General features: G+C 40.0%; 1 protein-coding gene across 4 annotated transcripts in view; it reads left to right on the top strand.

Annotated features, from left to right (window-relative positions):
* Positions 1 to 14,144, top strand: part of PLPPR1 (phospholipid phosphatase related 1) — a 178,785-nt gene extending 164,641 nt beyond the window's left edge. For 2 of the 4 annotated variants that reach the window (XM_068234345.1, XM_068234343.1), the window contains 2 exons: positions 2,736 to 2,793; positions 9,907 to 14,144. In XM_068234345.1, coding sequence (XP_068090446.1) covers positions 2,736 to 2,792 — 57 coding nt within the window. In that variant the 3' untranslated portion in view covers position 2,793; positions 9,907 to 14,144. The remainder of the gene's footprint in view (positions 1 to 2,735; positions 2,794 to 9,906) is intronic. The other 2 variants (XM_068234346.1, XM_068234344.1) reach the window with 1 other exon arrangement.
* Positions 14,145 to 20,557: the final 6,413 nt, after the last annotated feature.

Below are 20,557 nucleotides of genomic sequence, written 5' to 3'. Positions count from 1 at the left end.
CCGTGCAGAACTGTCTCAGACAGCCTAAGAAATCACTAAATAGTGCAGATTCCTTCTAAAACTGTTGTATACTAGGAGGAGCTAGAAAGATCTCTCAGACAGTGCAGTGTGTGAGGGTAACTGCTGTTTCTGAGGTAACCAACAAACCTTCTGTACTGATAGCAGCAAGCTCTGAGGAGGAATTCAGCAGGGGGGAGGAGCACCACACAAATCATGTCTAGCCAGCACTCTGCAATCATGTCTAGCCTGCAATTCTACATCTGTAGAACTGCTATCAATCACTTCTTATTCTGCGCCAGTTTAGGGATGGATTTGCACTGTTCTTAACTGTAGTGCAGGTCTAGAAATCCATGCTAAATTGCCACTATTACCTAGGATTTAAGAAGGTTGTTATTATTATGCAGAACTGTTCTCCCTGCTGGTTAGAACAGATTAAGAAGAAAAAACTGTCAGTAATGTTTTGATAAATCTGAAACAGAGAACTGGCACATACCATATGTGAGCACTACCGCGCTCAGATGTTACTTCATGGGGGGTGGTAGCAAGTGCGCAATGGGTGCAAGGGAGCTTGACCTTGGCTTTCATTTTGTTTCTTATGGGTGCAAGTGTTTTGCTAATGCATATAAATATGCATGACTGCTAAATCCCACAAACTCTTTTATAGTACAGGGTGAATTATGTTTGCGCTGTATTGACATTTATAACAATTAATCCTACAAGTTTTTTTGTTTTTTTTTAAATGAGTGCTTTGTATTTATCATTGAATTAGATATCAATGTTAATATGAGCCCAGTGCCACAACTTTTATGTAAACACAACAATTCTCAGGTAGGCTGTAGGATTTGAAGGATGCTCAGTTGGTCCTAAGCCCAAAGTGTACCAAGAAAATGTTGCCCACACCATTACACCACCAGCCTGAACAACTGACTTAAGGCATGTTGAAACCTTGCTTTCTTAATGTAACTGCAATGTTTTGCTGCTTCACACTACACAAGAAAGGTATGCATTTGGGCTGAGGCTGCTGGGAAAAAGCCTCTAGGTTTGGTTTTCCCCCCAGTCCAAAAGGTCTTAGTCCTCCTCTGGTACTGATGTATGTCGGGCACAAAGCAAGTTTTATCAAACTGTGTTTTCATTCATATACAGTAGGGGAAATAGTTATTTAAACCCCGGCTTAATTTGTAAGTTTGCCCACTTGCAAAGAAATTAACGGTTTGTCATTTTTATGGTAAAAAAACTTAAAGCTCATGCTCTTTAGGCCCTCCGCCTATATCATCCTATTTTTTCTATACAACACCTCCCATGTCCTTCTAGCTTAAACTCAAGCATATGTGTAGGCTCTTATGGTGTTACTTAAAATGAGTAGGTTAGGCAGCTAAAAATTGTTCAGTATATGGGCCTTTTCACAACGAAAATTAAATCGCTAGATCTTAGCTATCATGATTTTTCGTTATTTGCGTTTGCGATTCTTGTTCCCAAAATGAGAATAGCAGCATAATCATTCCTGAAATGCTACATGTAGCACCTTTGCGATCACGTTCCCATAGGGAGACCCTGCATTGCCAGTGATCAGCTAGCACAGCACAGCCGTCCTTGAGTTGCTCACAGTGTAAAACTGGCCAGAAGGTTGGCCTGCTGAGCAATACACGTAAAATAAATGGTTCCATAATAAACAGGTGGAAAAAAATGAAATAGCTTCATATTTTAGTGTGTACACCCTTTGTCACTGTAAAGTCATATATATTAAGTGATTTCTTAATTGGAGGTGACCTGAACAGGTAAGAGAATTCTGTTGACCCTTTTCCCTCTGAGGTGCCTTTGGCTGTTTTTACTGCATCTACAGCTTAATTACTGCCATTGGTTGTAGCCGCGCTGCCCACTATCCTCTTTTCTCTATGACCTGAAGACCTCTTGCAACTCATTATGACTATGATGGTGGATAAAGTGCCTCTAGAATGCACCCCACTGACTCAGAGACATAACTACATTGAGCTGGGCCCTCTTGCAGTGATTTATGAGCCACCCCCACCCCCTCACAGTTGAGAGCTAGGGGGCTTGGTCCTGTACATAATACGTTATACATTACCTGCTCCCAATAGTGATACAGGTCCCTCTTCAGTTTGAAAGTGCTGTGTAGTCAGCCAATCCACATGTGGCTTCAGTCTCATGTCCTGTGACAAGGCCCGAAGGCACATGGTGATTGGCAAGCTGCATGGTAAACTGAAGACGACCTGTACTGCTTTCAGGAGCAGGTAATGTATAATGCTCCACTCCATGGCCACTCTGCATTAACTACGTACAGGACCGTCCCAGCCCCTGCACGTGAGCTGCCTTAGCTCTCCTCTGCTGTATACAGCTTCTTTGCCATTTTTACTTTTATAGTTAAGTAGACAGGTTGTTAGAGACATGGTGGTAAGTAGATGAGTAACTAAGGTTAAAAAAATTAAACAGTGTTCTATTTTTTTTTATTTTAATAATATAAGGTGAAAGAGTGTGGTTATCGGGTGTAAAGCAATAGAAAAGAAAACTCATATTTGTAATATATGTGGAAAAGGAACAAATGGGTCTAGAAAAATCTAAATATGGTGAATACATGGTTAAGCTAAAGTAGGAAGCAGGACAAAAGGACTTAATTAGGGTTAAATGGCTATCAAGGTGAGACCATGGGTTAATGGGCTAGGTATGAGGTATAATGTGTACTTTTTCTTGAAATTGATGGAAAAACATTTATTTTTTAGCTCACAGTACCTCCAGCAGCCCCTGTCACCTCAGAACACAGAATGACAGCATTCTAAGGTAACTCAGCTGCATTAAAAGAAAGTTGGTAGTCATTTACAAACTTTCACTGAATGATCACTGCAGTTGGCTGTGCCAGTGATCATTCTAGCAGGAGGCACTTTGATTGGCTTTGGGAACAAATGCTCCCTTCCCATTAACCAATTAGTGCTCAAGCCGGTCCCATCAGAAGATCTTTCTTGTGCCCTGCTGGCATTCATCTGCATAGACTTTGCAATTACTGGTGACAGAAAAAAAAACTGTGCTGATGTCAGCAAAAGGTTATTGTAACTCCGGCTACACTTTTTTTTTACGTTATGTCTCCTGTCTCTGTCCTTGTTGGGAAGACGTCACCTCAGTTCCCATCCCCATGATAGCTGCCACTAAGATACACAGGTAGCTGCATTTCAAAATGTTACTGTTGTCTTGAACACATGAATTGGGGATAATGCTTACAGCACACCTTAATTTGTCTAAAAAAATGGAAACCACATATAGGGATATAAATTGCTACCTACAGACACCAATGGATAGGTGTCTATGTCCATCTTGGTCCTCTCATTCCATGCCATTCCCCTTCAGTGGATCCTTCGACTGGATCCCAGTCACAAAGGTCCATGCACCAGCTCTTGTGCACTGGGCATGTGCAAGCTCATGCATACCTAGTGCACAGGAACGAGTGCATCTGAACTGGACATGTGCAAAATCTGTACTGTGCATACTGGCCAGCAAGATAGCCAGTGCTCGTGCATGAGCTTGTTTTCATGCTGAAGTCAAAAGCTCACTCTACATCAATGAAAACACTTCTGGTCCAGCATCAGAAGAGACACTGCATGGAGGAAATGAGAGACATGGATCGGGAGGACCTAGGTGGAAACAGACACCTCTCCAGAGTTGTGCCTAGGTAGGAATATAAACCACAATATGTGGTTTGCAGCTTTTTAGATCAATTTGGGTGTAGTTTAAGAGGGGATACTCATGTGAGAAGATATAAAGTCTTCTTATGGGCAAATCTTTTAAAAGTTCATGTTGTCTTTGTACCAGGAAGAAACAACAAGGACACAGACGGAAGTAAATAGAAAAAATGTTTTGGCTAGATTTCCACTTTAAATTACATACACATCTGATGGAGCCTTCCATAGTTAGTTATTAAGTAATATGCTAGATGAAAGGAAGCATCATAAGATTATTACCTTTAAATGAAAATAGTGTTGTTTAGACAATGGTACACTGGTATATGTGAGCTGCAGATGGATGCTTTACATAGAAGAAAAGACTGCTGCACATAAGGGCTGCCGGTGGATTAGAGGGAAGCTGTTGCTAGTGTAAGATGGGTTACTGCTGCATCTAGGGGTAGGAAGAGTAGCAAGAGAAACATTTAATACATATGGATGAACTTTTCCAGAGTGCAGTTCTCTACATTTTCTGTGTAGCAAGAGAAAGTTGCCATAGGAGGAAGATAAATCTGCCCAGTAATAGAGAATAGATCTTGCTTCTTAATTTAAAAATAAAAGAAGACCTGCACCATACATGGATAAAATGACATCCAATTTAACATCTGAGAGAGCTGATGATGAATTAAAGCATACAAAAAAAGAAATAGCTCAAGCAGCACCAAACCAGACCAACTAACCAGTGTATAATCAAAAGTTTATTGAAACAAATGACAACCAGAATAAATAACATTAAAAAAATCACCAGATCTTTCTCTTCTGGGAAGGCTGGGATTCATTCAATTTTGAATAGATACAAACATTCAATGTACACATAAATATGACTATATTATAATCATCCGGGCATTACACTCAAATAGGGGGAGGGGAGTTGAAATGGGATTATGCAAATAGTTCAATTAAACACCAACATCAAAGAAAGTGTAGTGCAAGAAATCAATACTGTATATTGCAATTTTATGAGATGACTGAGTCACAGGATGAGAATGGCAAACCACCAATAATGATTCATTCACAAGTACGTAATATATATATTTAAAAAAAAACACAACTTTTAACATTGATCAAAAAAGGTGCATGTGCGATAATTGCGCAATGTATTTCAGAATCGCCTCGCCTATACAAACATAATACAGAAAATACCTCTACCAGTGATTAAGCAACAGTGCAAAGTGTAATACAATAGTAAGAAAGATGTTAGTGATGAGAGCAGCTGTAACAAGTGAGCAAGTAAGAAAATAATATTACCCATCCGCTGGGTAATCCTCTTTTCTTACTTTCTCACTTGTTACCACTACTCTTATCTCTCTGTTAGTAGTATTTTCTATATGTTTGTATAGGGAATTCTGGAATACATAGTGCAATTATTGTACGTGCACCTTTTTGGTTGATGTCACAGAATGTGTTGTTGTTTTTTATATATTATCTATAATTATAGTGTTATCATATAGTGATATCATATAGTGGCTATACTGTATATCATGTAGTGGTTAGCGCTCTCACCTTGCAGCGATGGGCCCCCGGTTCGAATCTCGGGCCAGGTCAACATCAGCAAGTTTGTATGTTCTCCCCGTGTTTGCGTGGGTTTCCTCTGGGCACTCCAGTTTCCTCCCACATCCCAAAAACATACATATAAGTTAATTGTCTTCCACCTAAATTGGCCCTAGACTATGATACATGCACTGCACAATATAGACATATGACTATGGTAGGGACTAGATTGTGAGCCCCTCTGAGGGACAGTTGGTGACAAGACAATATACTCTGTACAGTTCTGCATAATATGTCGGCGCTATATAAATACTTGCATAAATAAATAAAATAAATAAAATTATTGGTGTTTTACCATTTTCATCCTGAAACTTAATCATCTCCTAAATTGCAATATATTGATTCTTTATACTTTAGTTACTGTGATGTGGGTATTCAATTGAACTCTTTGCATAATCCCTTTTTTAACCCTGCCTTCCCTATTTGGGTGTAACCACCTGGATGATTATAATATATTCATACTATGTGTATATTGAATTTTTGTACATATTCAAAATTGGATACACCCCGCCCTTCCCAGGTGGGAAATATAACCTGTTGGTAATTTTTTAATAATTTTTTTTTTTATTCTGGTTGTCAATTGTTTTTAATAAACTTTTGATAATACACTCATCATTTGGTTTGGTTTGGTGTTGCTTGAGCTATTTCTTTCTTTTATGCTTCATTTCTTAATTTGACTGTTTCCACATGAAGCACTTTATATATCAATGCTGCTACCAAAAACGATTGAACTTTGCAGATGTGCAGGCATAGCCAGTAATTTGTCAGGTCTGTGACACGCCTCCTGAAGTGCTTCTCCTGGCGAGAGGCCTTGTTACAGAACTACCTGCTGCCTCATTAATGCAGGCAGAAGAAAGCATTGCTTGTCAAATGATTCTTCAGACTACAGCTACAGATTCAGATAATTTCTTTGTAACATTTACAGAAATGTTTATGAGTATGCATTTGGTACAAATTGTACAGACAGGCTTTCAATCAGGTAGTTTCATAGGCAGAGGTTGCAAGGACGTAGCAAAAATTGAGACAGATTTAAAATAACATTTTTAACACAGATCAACCTAAAGTAGTGAATTCAGTTCTAATTCTACTTTTCTTTCCCATTGTCTATCATTTAGAGACAGCTTTACTGCCTCAGATAATGACTAGTCAAGAAATTGTATAAACTGGAGATAATACTCACAGGACATTCTAAATCAGACTTTCTCAACCAGGGTTCCAGGACAAGCCTCTGGTGAAAGAGGACTTTGGAGGCATGTTGGCAGGGACATTTCAAATTTAGCACCACAGCTTCTCTGTGTCCTCTTCACAAATTGTCTGCCCATCCAGAGTTCCAACCTCCCTACTTTTTTCTCATAGTTGTGCGACTGTTGTGTCACATGACTATCATGCTGTGGTTATGCAGGTGACTAAAACTGAAGATAGCTGTACAGCAGACGAAGAGGAACTAGAACAACTAAAGCAATAAAGCAAGTAACTAGTACCAAGGTGTTCAATGCCGGTCTCTGCAAGGGCAACTTGCTGCACATAAATAAGAGGTGATAAAATGGAAGGTGGTAAAGTGTGGTGAGGTACACTATAATAGGGAAAACGTAAAAAAAAATCAAATTATTTAATAGGTTCCTTTCAGAATAAAAAGGTTGAGAAAGTCTGGTCTAGATGATAAATTCTGTGACTCGGTCTAAAAAAAGGCTAGAAAAAGAAAAATGCAGGTTAGGTAGGAGAGAGAGCAATTAAAGTGTACCAGAGGTGACATGTGACTTAGTGAGATAAACGTGTATGCACAGTGTCAAACACATAAATAACTAGGCTGTGTTCTTTTTTTTTCTTTTTCTGCCTAAAAGAGGTATTACATTAGGGTATGCGAGTGACAGTTTCTCTCTATTCGGGACCCAGTCGTACTATAGCATATTGTAACCTCCCACTGGTAAGGAATCACAGACATAAAAATATTTCCTGGAAAGAACAGCTTCTAAGTGCCGGGGATAAATACAAATTCAACAGTTCATATATTTTAAGTTTGGGACACTTGAAAGACGCATTAAATCTTGCTGGTTGCATATAATATACTGTAAATAATGTTTTGGAGCAAAGTTGAAATGCAAGGTTATATTCCGCTTTAAATCTACTTTTTACATTTTTTAAACATAAAATAAAACTGTAAGATATCTTAAAAAGTCATATTTAGAAATAGGAGGATGGATACGTTTATTTAACCTGCTTGTTTATTTTCATCTCAACTTCACTTTAAACTTGCAGACCTTCCTTATCTAAAGCAATCAGTACAGATTGATTTGGATAGCAGATTTGTACAGGCATGCTGTGTGGCTCCTGATTAATCATTCAAAGGAGAGAGTGTGCAGGGCTGCCTTCAGGGCATCACGGGGGGACTGCTGTATGGGGCCCTAGTGAATTTGGGGCCCAGCGAACAGTGCCACACAGCTGCAGTCTGTGCCTGTCCTTCTGGCTGCATTAATTTTGTGAAAGGTGCCGGGAGGCTCATCCAGGAGTTACCTTCGTCAGTCAGTGAATAAAGTAAACCTGAGACAAATGGGAAAACAGAATTTCTACTTACCTGGAGCTCCTCCCAACCCCCTGTAGTGTGTCTTCTCCCTCAATACCCTTCCGGCCTTATACGTTGTGCTCCTGTAAAGTCTGCACAATCCAGCTGGGCACTGCACATGCATTGTTCTGGGCCGCACACCTCCTCCATCATTCTCCTATGGCAGCGAGAGTTCTGCACAAGCGCAGTTACAGTCTTAAAGGAGTTATCAGGCTGTTTTAAGTAAAATAAGTGCTACTTACCCAGAGCTTCCTCCAGCCCCAAGCTCCCAGCATGTCCCTCGCCGCAGCTCCCTCCCGGTCCCCAGCGATGACGTCAGGCTGACCTCCAGGTCGGCCTGTACTGTGCCTGCGTGAGCAGCGCTGTCAATCACTGCCACATAGACCAGAGCGCAGAACTACTGAACCTGCGCAGTCCGCTCCGGTCCACGTGTCGGTGATTGACAGCGCTGCTCGCGCAGGCACAGTCGGCCTGACATCATCGCCGGAGACCAGGACGGAGCTGCGACAAACGGCTGACTGCAGAGCTGCGGCGAGGGGCCATGCTGGGAGCATGGGGCTGGAGGAAGCCCCGGGTAAGTAGCACTTATTTTACTTAAAACAGCCTGATAACTCCTTTAATGAATTGAGCATACTCAGAACGCTCCCAGCCATGGAGTGTGTTAAAAGCAGGCGCACAGACATTAGTGTGTTCAGGCCTTCAAAAATTGTGATTTGCCATGTGGGGGCAGAGGGGAGTGGAGGGGGGGACGGGGGGCAGTACGTTTTCCTAGTATGGGGCCCAAAAATTTCGGATGACTGGTCTGAGAGGGTGGAATGCTCAAGAAGCTCAGAGCTGTGGGAGCTTACTTTAAAGTTACCGCAGTGAACAGTAGACATTTAGAGGTCAGCAACATAGTGGAACAACTGTACATCAACAAAGGAGAATCAGATATTTGTATGTAACTTTATACAGTAATTTGCAAACCAATATTTCATAATATCTTGAACAGAGTAACCAAGCAGCTCAGGGTGACCCAAACTACTAGGAATGTATAGGGGGATAAAAGGAACCAAAAAGCCCTCCTACTAAAAAAAGCAAAGCTTGGTGTAATTGCCTTCTTAAAACAGAAGGAAATTTGCAACAATTCAGTTATAAATGAACATTTGTGGTTACCCACAATGCACACCTACTAAATATGCAAATTATCCCTTTTCGCCCTTGTTAAGCCAAGCAAGCATCCAGAACCGCTGGTTTATAGCAAGCTTTAAGTTTTACACAGCCATATCAAACCCACATGTAGACAGCCTGTTTCAGACTTTTGGTCCTCATCAGTACATGGCAGGGATTGATAAGGCTGTATGAGATAGGGCTTGGACGAGAACAACAGAGTAACCAAGCAGCTCAGGGTGACCCAAACTACTAGGAATGTATAGGGGGATAAAAGGAACCAAAAAGCCCTCCTACTAAAAAAGCAAAGCTTGGTGTAATTGCCTTCTTAAAACAGAAGGAAATTTGCAATAATTCAGTTATAAATGAACATTTGTGGTTACCCACAATGCACACCTACTAAATATGCAAATTATCCCTTTTCACCCTTGATAAGCCAAGCAAGCATCCAGAACCGCTGGTTTATAGCAAGCCTATAGCTTTAAGTTTTACACAGCCATATCAAACCCACATGTAGACAGCCTGTTTTGGACTTTTGGTCCACATCAGTACATGGCAGGGATTGATATTAATATCTTGAAAACAGACTGGACATACGCTGTTATCTTTTTCCATGCTTGGGAGGTTAGCTTCTATTTCATAGTCTTATGCCACTGAGCCCTTCCCTACACTATCCAAATGTTGGATTTCTACTATCATGGGGCAACAAGCATTGTACATACTGCACTGACCAGTAGAAGCATAGTTATTGTTGTCCAGTTTGATGTCAAAGTAAATGTTTTTACTTACTGCATTTAGCTCTCTCCAGGTATCTAAGGTACCTTACTGGGAAAGTTTACTTTTTTATTATATTTGATTACATTTTTTAATTTGCTGTTAATAGATGTTGAAATATTTTTCTCTGTGTATTCTTGTTTGCAGAATCACTCCTCATCAATGACTGAAGTCACCTGAATTCTTTAAAGGACATATAAAGAACTGTTTTTATACTACATTAGCGCAAGAACAACAAGAACCACAGTTGCTTAATGTTGAACTGTGATTATCAGTATTATGTTATACCTAGTTAGAAGCTGATGTTTTGTACAATTTTGTTCAAGGAAGTGATGTAGCTTGCCCTGAGGTTTCTTTTACTCTATTGTAGTGTCAACTTCCACATCCCACGTTTATGCCATAATACAATTTCCAACTGTTATGTTTTATGGTGCACTAAAAACAAACATCTTTTTGACTCGTCAATGTTTGTGATCATGTTTGTATACAATTTTTGTATTATTTTATATGCATTAAACTGCAGTGTAAATTAAAATGCTATCATATGTTTTAATTTAATTTCTTTACAGAAATGGAGATTTTTATACTTGAAATGTGAATAGGAATGAGCATTTTGTTTTTTCTAATGTCATTTGCAATTTTCTATAAAGTTGCAAATTTTGCTCCATATACCTGAAGAGGGAGTGGTCGGTCATCTTAGCAGCAGACAGTTACACTTATCAGAGTGGGCATATTTCTTTTTCTTGTATGGCTTATGATAAAACTGAGGAAAAACAAAACAAAACAAAAAAAACTGGAAAAAACGACATCCATGCTTCAAACAGTATAGAAAGACAATGCCAGATATGCAATTACATTTTTCTCCTGAGTTTTCTCCTAGGTGATATTTTCACAACTTGTCATAAAATACGTTTTAAGCCACCAGCAAGAAAGAAAATACTCAAAATAAAATTGACAATTGTTTTTCACCTACATTTGAGTACTTTTTTTTATAAAATGGTGAAAATTTAGTTTAGAGAGAAGATGAAAATGATCTCCTAGGAGATAAGTCAGGTGAAAAAAATTAATTGCGTTTGGCCTAATAGCTCTTTTTCTACTAAGGTTTCTCCTAGGTGATATTTTAACGTCATGGCCCACATGTAACACACTGGCCCATATGCAATTCCACTTTTCTCCTGCGTTTTCTCCTAGGAGATAATTTTTCATCTTCTATTTAGAATAACTTTCCAGCACTTTTCAACTGAAAAAGTGCTGAGAAGTAAGTGCAAAAGCCCTATCAAAATTAGTTTGAGTATTTTCTTGCTTACTGGTGGCTTAACAAGCATTTTATTGACAAATTTAAAAATATCACTTAGGAGAAAACTCAGGTAAAAAAAGTGAATTGCATATGGCCCACTTTTTCTTCTGATTGTTCTCCTAGGAGATAATTTTCATCTCACTTTTTCACATGAGTGTTCTCCTAGGAGATAATGTTCATCTTCTCTTTAAAATAACTTTCCAGCACTTTGAACTGAAAAGGTACCAAAAGTAGGTGAAAAAGTACTATCACCATTTTTGGGGGAGTATCGTCTTATTTTCTGGTGGCTTAAAAGGCATTGTATTGAAAATTTATTGACAATAAAATATCACCTAGGACCTACGTTCTACTTCAGCTAACATCTGGAAATATGCCTGAAGAAGGGAACTAGATCCCAGAAAGCTTGCATTATTTAACTTTATCAGTTAGGCATTTAAAGGTATTGCTTTAAAAAAAATCACCTAGGAGAAAACTTGGGAGAAATGGTGAATTGCATATGGGACCTTGGGCCATATGCAATTAACTTTTTCTCCTGAGTTTTCTCCAAGGTGATATTTTCCCAACTTGTACATAAAATGCCTTTTACACCACCAGCAAGCAAACAAATACTCAAAATAATTTTGACAGTATTTTTTCAACTATTTTTTTGGTCATTTTTTTCATTACAAAGTGCTAAAAAGTTCATTTAAATTGGAGATGAAAAATTATCTCCTAGGAGAAAACTCAGGTGAATAAGTGAATTGCATATGGCCCCTTGTCATAAAACACATAAAAAAAACCCAACAAGCAAGAAAATACTCAAACTTAATTTAATAATACTTTTTCACCAACTTTTAGGTACTTTTTCAACTGCACATTGCTTGAAAGTTATTTTAAAGAAAATATAACAATTAACTCTTAGGAGATAACTCAGGAGAAAAAGTTAATTGCACATGGGCCATTATCAATAAATTGCATTTTAATCTACCACCAAGCAAGACAATACTCAGGATAAGTTTGACAGTAAATTTTCACCAAATGTTCACCAGCACCGAGTGCTGAAAAGTTACCATATTTTAAACAGAAGATAAAAAATGATCTTCTAGGGAAAAAAAACATAGGAGAAAAGGGGAATTTAATTAGGGCCAATGTGCCTAATTTTCTAAGGCATTGGTGGCTCAGAGATCATTAGACATCTTAAGTGATCCTGCAAAACCAGATTAAATTTAATATGAAGTAGTATGAGATTGCAACCACACCTGGGTTATTCAGACCATAGCAAGTTATGCTGAAAAGGTAGCGAATAAATTGCGTGATTCTAGGTTTATACAGAAACCCTAAAATATCAAAGAAGGTGGAGTTCTGCTCAATGGTCCACAAAAAATATCAAAATACTAACATGTTTTGGACACGCACTGGTCCTTAGTCATAGCATGCTATGACTAAGGATCAGTGCGTGTTCGAAATGTTAGTGTACTTTTTATTCCGTGTGACTTGTATTTAATAAAGATTATGATATTTTTTGTGGACCATTGAGCTGAACTCCACCTTCTGTGAGATTTTACGGTTTTGGGGAATGAGTCACCTGATTCCAGCTCTCTTCCCTATATCAAGGTAGATTGGACATCACATTGAACTGTATACAGAAACCCATTGTGAACGTTAAAAATAAATAAACTTTATACAATTTGATCCTGTTTTTTTAAAGTGTAAGTTCAGCCTAACTTTTATTAAACTAATACTCCTGTCTAGTCCTCCCCAGTAATAAAGATGATTGTAATATAGTCAGTTCACTCATGTAAAATACGATTTCAAAATTGAATTGATTTTGTGTAATACATTCGTAAATTTTGCATGTTATGTGAAATTATGAATACAGCAGCCATAAATTGGTTAGAAGGAATAGTGGGAACAAGAAGAACATTTTTTTTCTAAAAGATTTTGTAGTTTTTGAGAAAATCAATGAACAAAATCAAGGAAAAATGTTTTTTAAACTCTGTAAAATGGCATTTTGCTGCTGTATAATCTATACAGAGTTAGAAGTCCTGTATACTTATTTTATACAGTTTAAGATAATGGACAGTGTGGTGTCTCCACTCCTAAGCTTTTTTAACCCCTTGTCACCCAGGCAGGTTGGTATAGTCCTAATTCGGAGCTTGGGCCATGGGGCTCCCCATCCCTCTCTTCCAGAGGCTCCCCACATCATGGACCATGTGGGCTGATATAGCCAAGGGTGCATGGTCCCCATGGAGTCGAACTTGGGTTAGATTAAACTTGCATTGAAACGCATGATTTGTGATTTTGCATTGAATGATATCGCACTAAAGTGTGGTACCAGCCTTCTAGTAAAATGAAAGCTCAGATACTTTGACACAAACTTCACCTTGATACTGTGAAAAATCAAGGATAAACCAAGATGGATAACTGCCATTTATGAAGCCATGAAAACTCTCACAAATGCTACAGAGAGTAGTGGCTGATAGCCAGGCTTGGTGTTCTAAAGTCCACAAGGTATCAAAAAGCTGGAGAGAAAAAAGAGAGCAAGTTATTCGGAATTGTACCAAAGTAAATCAGACTCATGATCTCTGAGGACCTCTGGTCCAGTGGTGCCCTAGAAACTCAAGCACAGTGCTGCAATTTCCTGAAGTGTTGTTGTGGAAAGGGGTGGAAATGACTGTTGAGAGACCTAATAGCAAGACATATGACCTCAGTCTTCAAAATATGAGATCTCAGAGGATGGAGGGGAAAGTAAATGCAATGTGGACCCTTTCACACTGAACACGTTACATTGCAATGGCATTGCACCGCAATGTAACTGAAAAGTTGGATAGCGTGGGTATCGTTGTGGTGTGACCATACAGTGAAGCATACAGTACAAGGACAGTATGCCTCACAGCCATTGCAAATGCACCCAGTTAACACACAAGTGTGTCAGAACCTGCTGCACCGCAATCAGTGTGAAAGTGCCACAGGAATATCATTCCACTGTGATGCAATGATATTGTCTCTTGCAACGGAACATAATGGACACAGTGTAAAAGGACCCTTAGGCCTTGATTCACTAACCGGCGCTAAGCCGGTTAGTGAGCATTAAAGGGAAGGTCCAAGCAAAAAAAAAAAAATGAGTTTTACTTACCTGGGGCTTCTACTAGCCCCATGTAGCCATCCTGTGCCCTTGTAGTCACTCTCTGCTGCTTCAGTCCCCCGCTGGCAGCTTTCTGACCTCGGAGGTCAGGGCCACATTGCGTACATTTTTACGCATTCCAGCTAGTGCAGGAACAAAAATTTACTCGTTGCACCACTAACGCGTAAAAATGTATGCGTTAATGTTCCTGCACTAGCGGGAATGTGTAAAAATGTACGCAATTCGGCCCTGACCTCCGAGGTCAGAAAGCTGCCAGCGGGGGACTGGAGCAGCAGTGAGTGACTACGAGGGCACAGGATGGCTGCATGGGGCTGGTAGAAGCCCCAGGTAAGTGAAACTCATTTTTTTTTTTTTGCTTGGACCTTCCCTTTAACAATTTGTGGGCGCAAACCAGGGCATTAGGTTGTTTTGCACACAGCACCGTGCACTTCGTGTGCAGCGCGGTGCGCCGATAATGGCGCTCGGTGCAACGATAACGTCGCATGTGGTGCAAAGAAAACGGAGAATATGGTGCCCTTTTAACGGCGCACCAGTGCGCTCGACGGTGCGACCTTTGTGCGCAGTGCGACGTTTTCACCGCGATGTAGCTGTGCACGCAAAGCTACTCTTTGGGCACTAAGTGGCTTTTCACTCCGGCACTAACACTTAGCGCTGGTTAGTGAATCAAGCCCTCAATGTCTGGTTTAAGTGCTATATGTTTTTTTTTACATCAAAATCCTGTTTCTGCAAGAGCTTGCCTCCCAGGAGAAAAATGTTATGCAAACTAAATGCAGCTTGAAATTGAGGTATTTCAACTTGGCTAAAATGCCCTCTGATTGGCCCAATTCCAAGCTGCAAATAATTTGCATTCAATTTTGCTGCAAAAAGGGTAAAATTAGGATCTCATCAACCATCTCTATTAAGCCGGTACAAGGCACAATGTTTAAAAAAAAATCAGTTGAATGCAAGAAAGTTATTGAAAAGTAAAAAAAAAAAAAAAAAAAAAAAAAGAAAGAAAAAAAACAGCATTCAGTTTTTGTTGTTGTTTTCTAAATGAAAAGTCTGCCTTTTGTGCAGAAGCTGGACAGGCGAGCGAAGGCAAGTGGGTTGTCAAGCGTTTATTTTTAGGGCTGCTTTTCAACTCCAGAATGTATTGAGTTACATAAGAATACTTAGCAGACCAGTTTTCAATGCCAAATCACCACCTGCGCAAATGATTACATATTCGGCACTCCAGCCTCATTTTTCTACATTATAATGAAAAGAAGCGGAATAAAGCTCTGCAATTTTCAAACAAAAAAAGAAAAAAAAAATCCATTTGTACTTATTTGTGTGAAAAACAACCTGATCACCGATGCAATCATGGAAAAATGTGCCCATACAAGTGTGTTGCCTTTATAAAAGTCAGCTGCTTTAGGCCTCTTTCAGACAGGCAGCTGAAGGCAGTGAATTTGCCGGTTAGCGCTCAGCATTAGTGGTCAACAGGCAGTCCCCCCACTTGAATGGCGCTCGTGGGCGGCATACAGAACTCTGAACAGTTCAGTTGTCCATCTGAGAGAGGCCTTAAAGAGAACCCGAGGTGGGTTTGAAGAATGTTATCTGCATACAGAGGCTGGATCTGCCTATACAGCCCAGCCTCTGTTGCTATCCCAAACCCCCCTAAGGTCCCCCTGCACTCTGCAATCCCTCATAAATCACAGCCACGCTGCTGACAAACAGCTTGTCAGAGCTGGCTGTGTTTATCTCTATAGTGTCAGTCTGCTGCTCTCCCCGCCCCCTGCAGAACTCCAGTCCCCGCCTGCATCCCTTCCCTCCCTGCTGATTGGAGGGAAGGGACTGGGGCAGGGACCGGAGCTATGCAGGAGGCAGGGGAGCAGCTGAGACTGACACTACAGATGTAAACACAGCCTCACAGCATGGCTGTGATTTATGAGGGATTGCAGAGTGCAGGGGGACCTTAGTGGGGTTTGGGATAGCAACAGAGGCTGGGCTGTATAGGCAGATCCAGCCTCTGTATGCAGATAACATTCTTTAAACACACCTCGGGTTCTCTTTAAGGTGTTTGCTTTCACTACTTTTACAATCCATGCAGAGTGGGGACAGACTGCACCTTCAGAGCTGCAGATTGATGGCTCTCTTCAGTTTCTCACCAATGGGCACTCTGCACATTTCTATGGACAAATCCAGCAATGCAGCATGCAGCAACATGCATAGTGTGACTTAGCATAGTGTGACACCCTGACTTAGCCATCCACTGTAATGGAATTGCAAGATGAAGTGGTTTATTTACCAGGGGAACAGAGACAGCAGCATGCCAGAATTATTAGTCTTGGGCACTCTGATTTTCTGAATAGTGCACCTCAGGGAGGCAAATTAATAACTCAATCTGCACAGTAATGTTAGGGCTCTTTCACATCACAACCACTGCTCACATTTGGTCTCTGTGTTTGTCTGGTGTGTCCAAGCACATTGCATCTGCCGAAGTAAAACGCAATGCTTTATATCAGATGACACAGAAAGAATGTTGGATGAATGCAGATGGAATTGCAAAGCATTTGCTTCCCCTGAGAAGTAACATGCAATGTTTTTACTTGGTAAGCACAAGAGAAATGATTTAAAGGAATTGCAAGATAAAATAAGTGTATGCTTTTTTACTTACCTGGGGCTTCTTCCAGCCCCTAGAAGTGTTTGTGTCCTTCGCTGTAGCTGCATTCTTCTCCAATGTCCTGCTATCAGCGTGTAATGGATCGCTGACCCAATGGGATCAGCGGCTTCTGCACATGCGTGGAGGTACGAGTACTGCCTTTAATCGCGCTCATGTCGCCTGGAGTGTTGTGCGCATGCGCAGTAGTATTGCGCATGACTACAACACTCCCAGCAACAGGAGCGCAATGAAGCCCCAGGTAAGTAAAAAAGCATATGCTTATTTCACCTTGCAACTCATTTAAGCATTGCCGATGTTAACTGTGCATGAAACCTTCATAGAGTGCTATGACATTTGTTTTCTGTGCAGCACAGTAAGACCCTCTGGTGCCTTATTTACATCATAAGTCGCAATCACTGACGCCAGCATTTTTGCGATTTTGTGAGCAATTTTTTTAGCGCCTCCCGGCAATTACCTGCGCGATAGTGATTGTTAGTAAAGCGCTTTTCTAAGTGCTTTTGCAGAGCGATTTGTTTTTTCACTTCATGACGTCAGTCAGGAAGTAATCTCTTTGACCCAGAAAATAATACATACTATGTATTTATTCTAAAAAGCGCCCAGGAAATTGCTATACAAAGCGCTTTTTCAAGCGCTTTACGATTTCTCTATACCTTCCATTATATGTGAGCGGATCGGAATCGAACCGCTCATATGTGAACACTGTTTTAGGGAATCATTGCACAAGCGCTTTTAGGGCGATTTTGAAAATCGCTGGCGCTTAAAAAAAACCACAAAAGCGCCCTTAGTGTGAACAAACGCTTACACCATATGCTGAGAAACTGATGCATTTTCACTTTCCATTTCAGTGCATTGTGAAAATGTTTTCAGTTAAAGTGCTTATAATGTGAACTAAGCCATAAGGAAACACAGGCATTACCTTGCACATCAGTTGTCCTTTCAGTTATAACTGACAGTAACTGATTTAGTGTAAAAGGACCCTAACCGTTTTTCAATAAGAAAACTGCCAGAAAAAGCAAGGCAAAAATGTTTGTTGAATGACATGCTAAGTATGTTGCAATTATGCCTGCCACTTTGTGCACATTTTGCTAACAGTTCAAGTAAGCTAAGTATGGCTTTTACCTATTAACTAGTGCTGCAGCTCGTACACTGTACATGCATTGCAGCTTATGTTCACCAAGGAAGTGAAGCAGAGTATAGAGCATAAACCTAATGAAGCCATCAAGCTGCAAGTGCAACTGAAGCTCTGTAGATCATTTCCTGTCTGCATGGATCCTTTATTGATCTTTCCTATAGAACCACTATTGCTGTGAATATTATTGGTGCTTCTATGGAAAGCACTGACTTGAATCATTTACATACATGAACCTTAACTGGCTCTTCTGCTGACATTTTTAATTTATAAAGCTGTTTTTACATTTACTGAAATAAAGTTGAAACTGTAAATTCTAATTCTGACAAATGTTGCAATATTAAGAGGTGAGGTTTGTCAGATCACTGGAGATCCCTTGTAAGTCTACTGTTTACTCTCAAGCATGATTGAAATATACTGGGATGATGCGTGTCTTTTCAGAGCAAGAGGAACTTGCGATGGCTGATGCAAGACTTGCGACGGCATATACATTTTCCTTGGTATTGTTATAGTACAGTTGTTTTATTTCTTAAAAAAATACAAAATTAAAAAAATGTTCATGTTAAAAAATTTAAAGTCAACATTATTTTCTGACTTATACGTTTATTTTCTTGGTAATATACGATTTTCAGCCCTTACCAAGGTATATCACTTTCGTGTTTTGAAATGTCTGTATTTTATTCTGGTTTAAACCAGTAAGTACTTGGTGATGTTTACATTTTAAACGTTTTTGAGCAATAAACTGTTCAATTTTAACCTCTGTGGTTTCTTTATTTTAGCAGAAGTGTTGAGTAGTTGTGCACTTTATGGTGGACTGTTTTGTATATATATTGCAATACCACTCAGTATTGCCTAGTTTCTATCATTGGCCTCCACCTTCATTGAATACATTTAATGTTGCATTTATAATTGATTCATTACCCATTTTGTTATTTGATGTTATTAGAAAAGGCAATTCCTTTTTAATCTGCTGACAGACAGTTATCATTTTTTTTAAAAAAGGCAAAAGATTCAACGTTTGCTTATGTAACCAAGGCCCACTGTGTGTCATTTCTCCACACAATAGCCTCTATTCACTAAGCTTATCTCCTGTCTTCAATAACGGTTCTAGTCTTATCACTATGGGGATAAGGCATGTAGTATTCAGGAAACATTTTACCTCAAGCAAACCTAAAGTTAACTCTTCTGTCTTTAAGTTAAGGAGAGATCTCTAAAGTTAACTCTTCAATTCTTAAAATAACTCCAGAATTCCATAGTTAAAGACAGGCTGTTAATTAACTGCATGTGAAAATAACTACAGAGGAGGTAACTTGAGGGCTGAAGAGATAAGGTAACTCTCTCACTGTGAAAACTTATCTCTACACCTTAATAAGGCAACATCAATGTGTGGAGGTAAGTTTTCTCTTGCCTTATTATCTCCAGCATAATCTTGGTGAATTGAGGCCAATATCCTTAGGGCCCTTTTACACTTAATCAGTTGCTCTCAGTTATAACTGAAAGAAAACTGATTTTCAAAGTAATGCTCATGTTTTCCTTTGGCTCAGTTCCCACTATACACATTTAACTGAAAGCCTTTTCACAATATACTGCTATGGAAGAAACGCGTATCAACTCATACTAACGCATACCAATGCACACTAATGCATTCCAGTGCATTAAGTGTAAAAGGGCTCTTAGGTTTTCTGCAGTAATAATTTGTATAGATGTGGACTCTGGGGTGAAGCAGCTAAAGTGGGTGTCACCATAGGCACTTATCTATAGAGTTGGGCCGAACCTCCGATTTTAGGTTCGCGAACTTCCACGGAAGGTTCGGTTCGCGTTAAAGTTCGCGAACCGCAATAGACTTCAATGGGGATGCGAACTTTGAAAAAAAAAAATTATGCTGGCCACAAAAGTGATGGAAAAGATGTTTCAAGGGGTCTAACACCTGGAGGGGGGCATGGCGGAGTGGGATACACGCCAAAAGTCCCCGGGAAAAATCTGGATTTGACGCAAAGCAGCGTTTTAAGGGCAGAAATCATATTGAATGCTAAATGACAGGCCTAAAGTGCTTTAAAACATCTTGCATGTGTATACATCAATCAGGTAGTGTAATTAAGGTACTGCTTCACACTGACACACCAAACTGTTCACTGAACAGAACAGGTATGCAGTGGCGGGTTCACTGAACAGAACAGGTATACAGTGGTGGGTTCACTGAACAGAACAGGTATGCTGTGGCGGGTTCACTGAACAGAACAGGTATACAGTGGCGGGTTCACTGAACAGAACAGGTATGCAGTGGCGGGTTCACTGAACAGAACAGGTATGCAGTGGCGGGTTTACTGAACAGAACAGGAATGCAGTGGCGGGTTCACTGAACAGTACAGGTATGCAGTGGCAGGTTCACTGAACAGGTATGCAGTGGTGGGTTCACAGTACAGGTATGCAGTGGTGGGTTCACAGAACAGGTATGCAGTGGTGGGTTCACAGTACAGGTATGCAGTGGTGGGTTCAAAGAACAGGTATGCAGTGGTGGGTTCACAGAACAGGTATGCAGCCAGGGACAAGCTAAGCCTAACTAATCTTTCCCTATGAGAGAGAGTGTGCAGCAGCTCGCCCTAC

This window comes from Hyperolius riggenbachi, chromosome 1, assembly GCF_040937935.1.
Source record: "Hyperolius riggenbachi isolate aHypRig1 chromosome 1, aHypRig1.pri, whole genome shotgun sequence".
In the NCBI taxonomy this organism is placed as follows: Eukaryota; Metazoa; Chordata; class Amphibia; order Anura; family Hyperoliidae; genus Hyperolius; species Hyperolius riggenbachi.
Note: the sequence above shows the minus strand (reverse complement) of the source record. Positions and strands in the feature narration are given on the sequence as shown.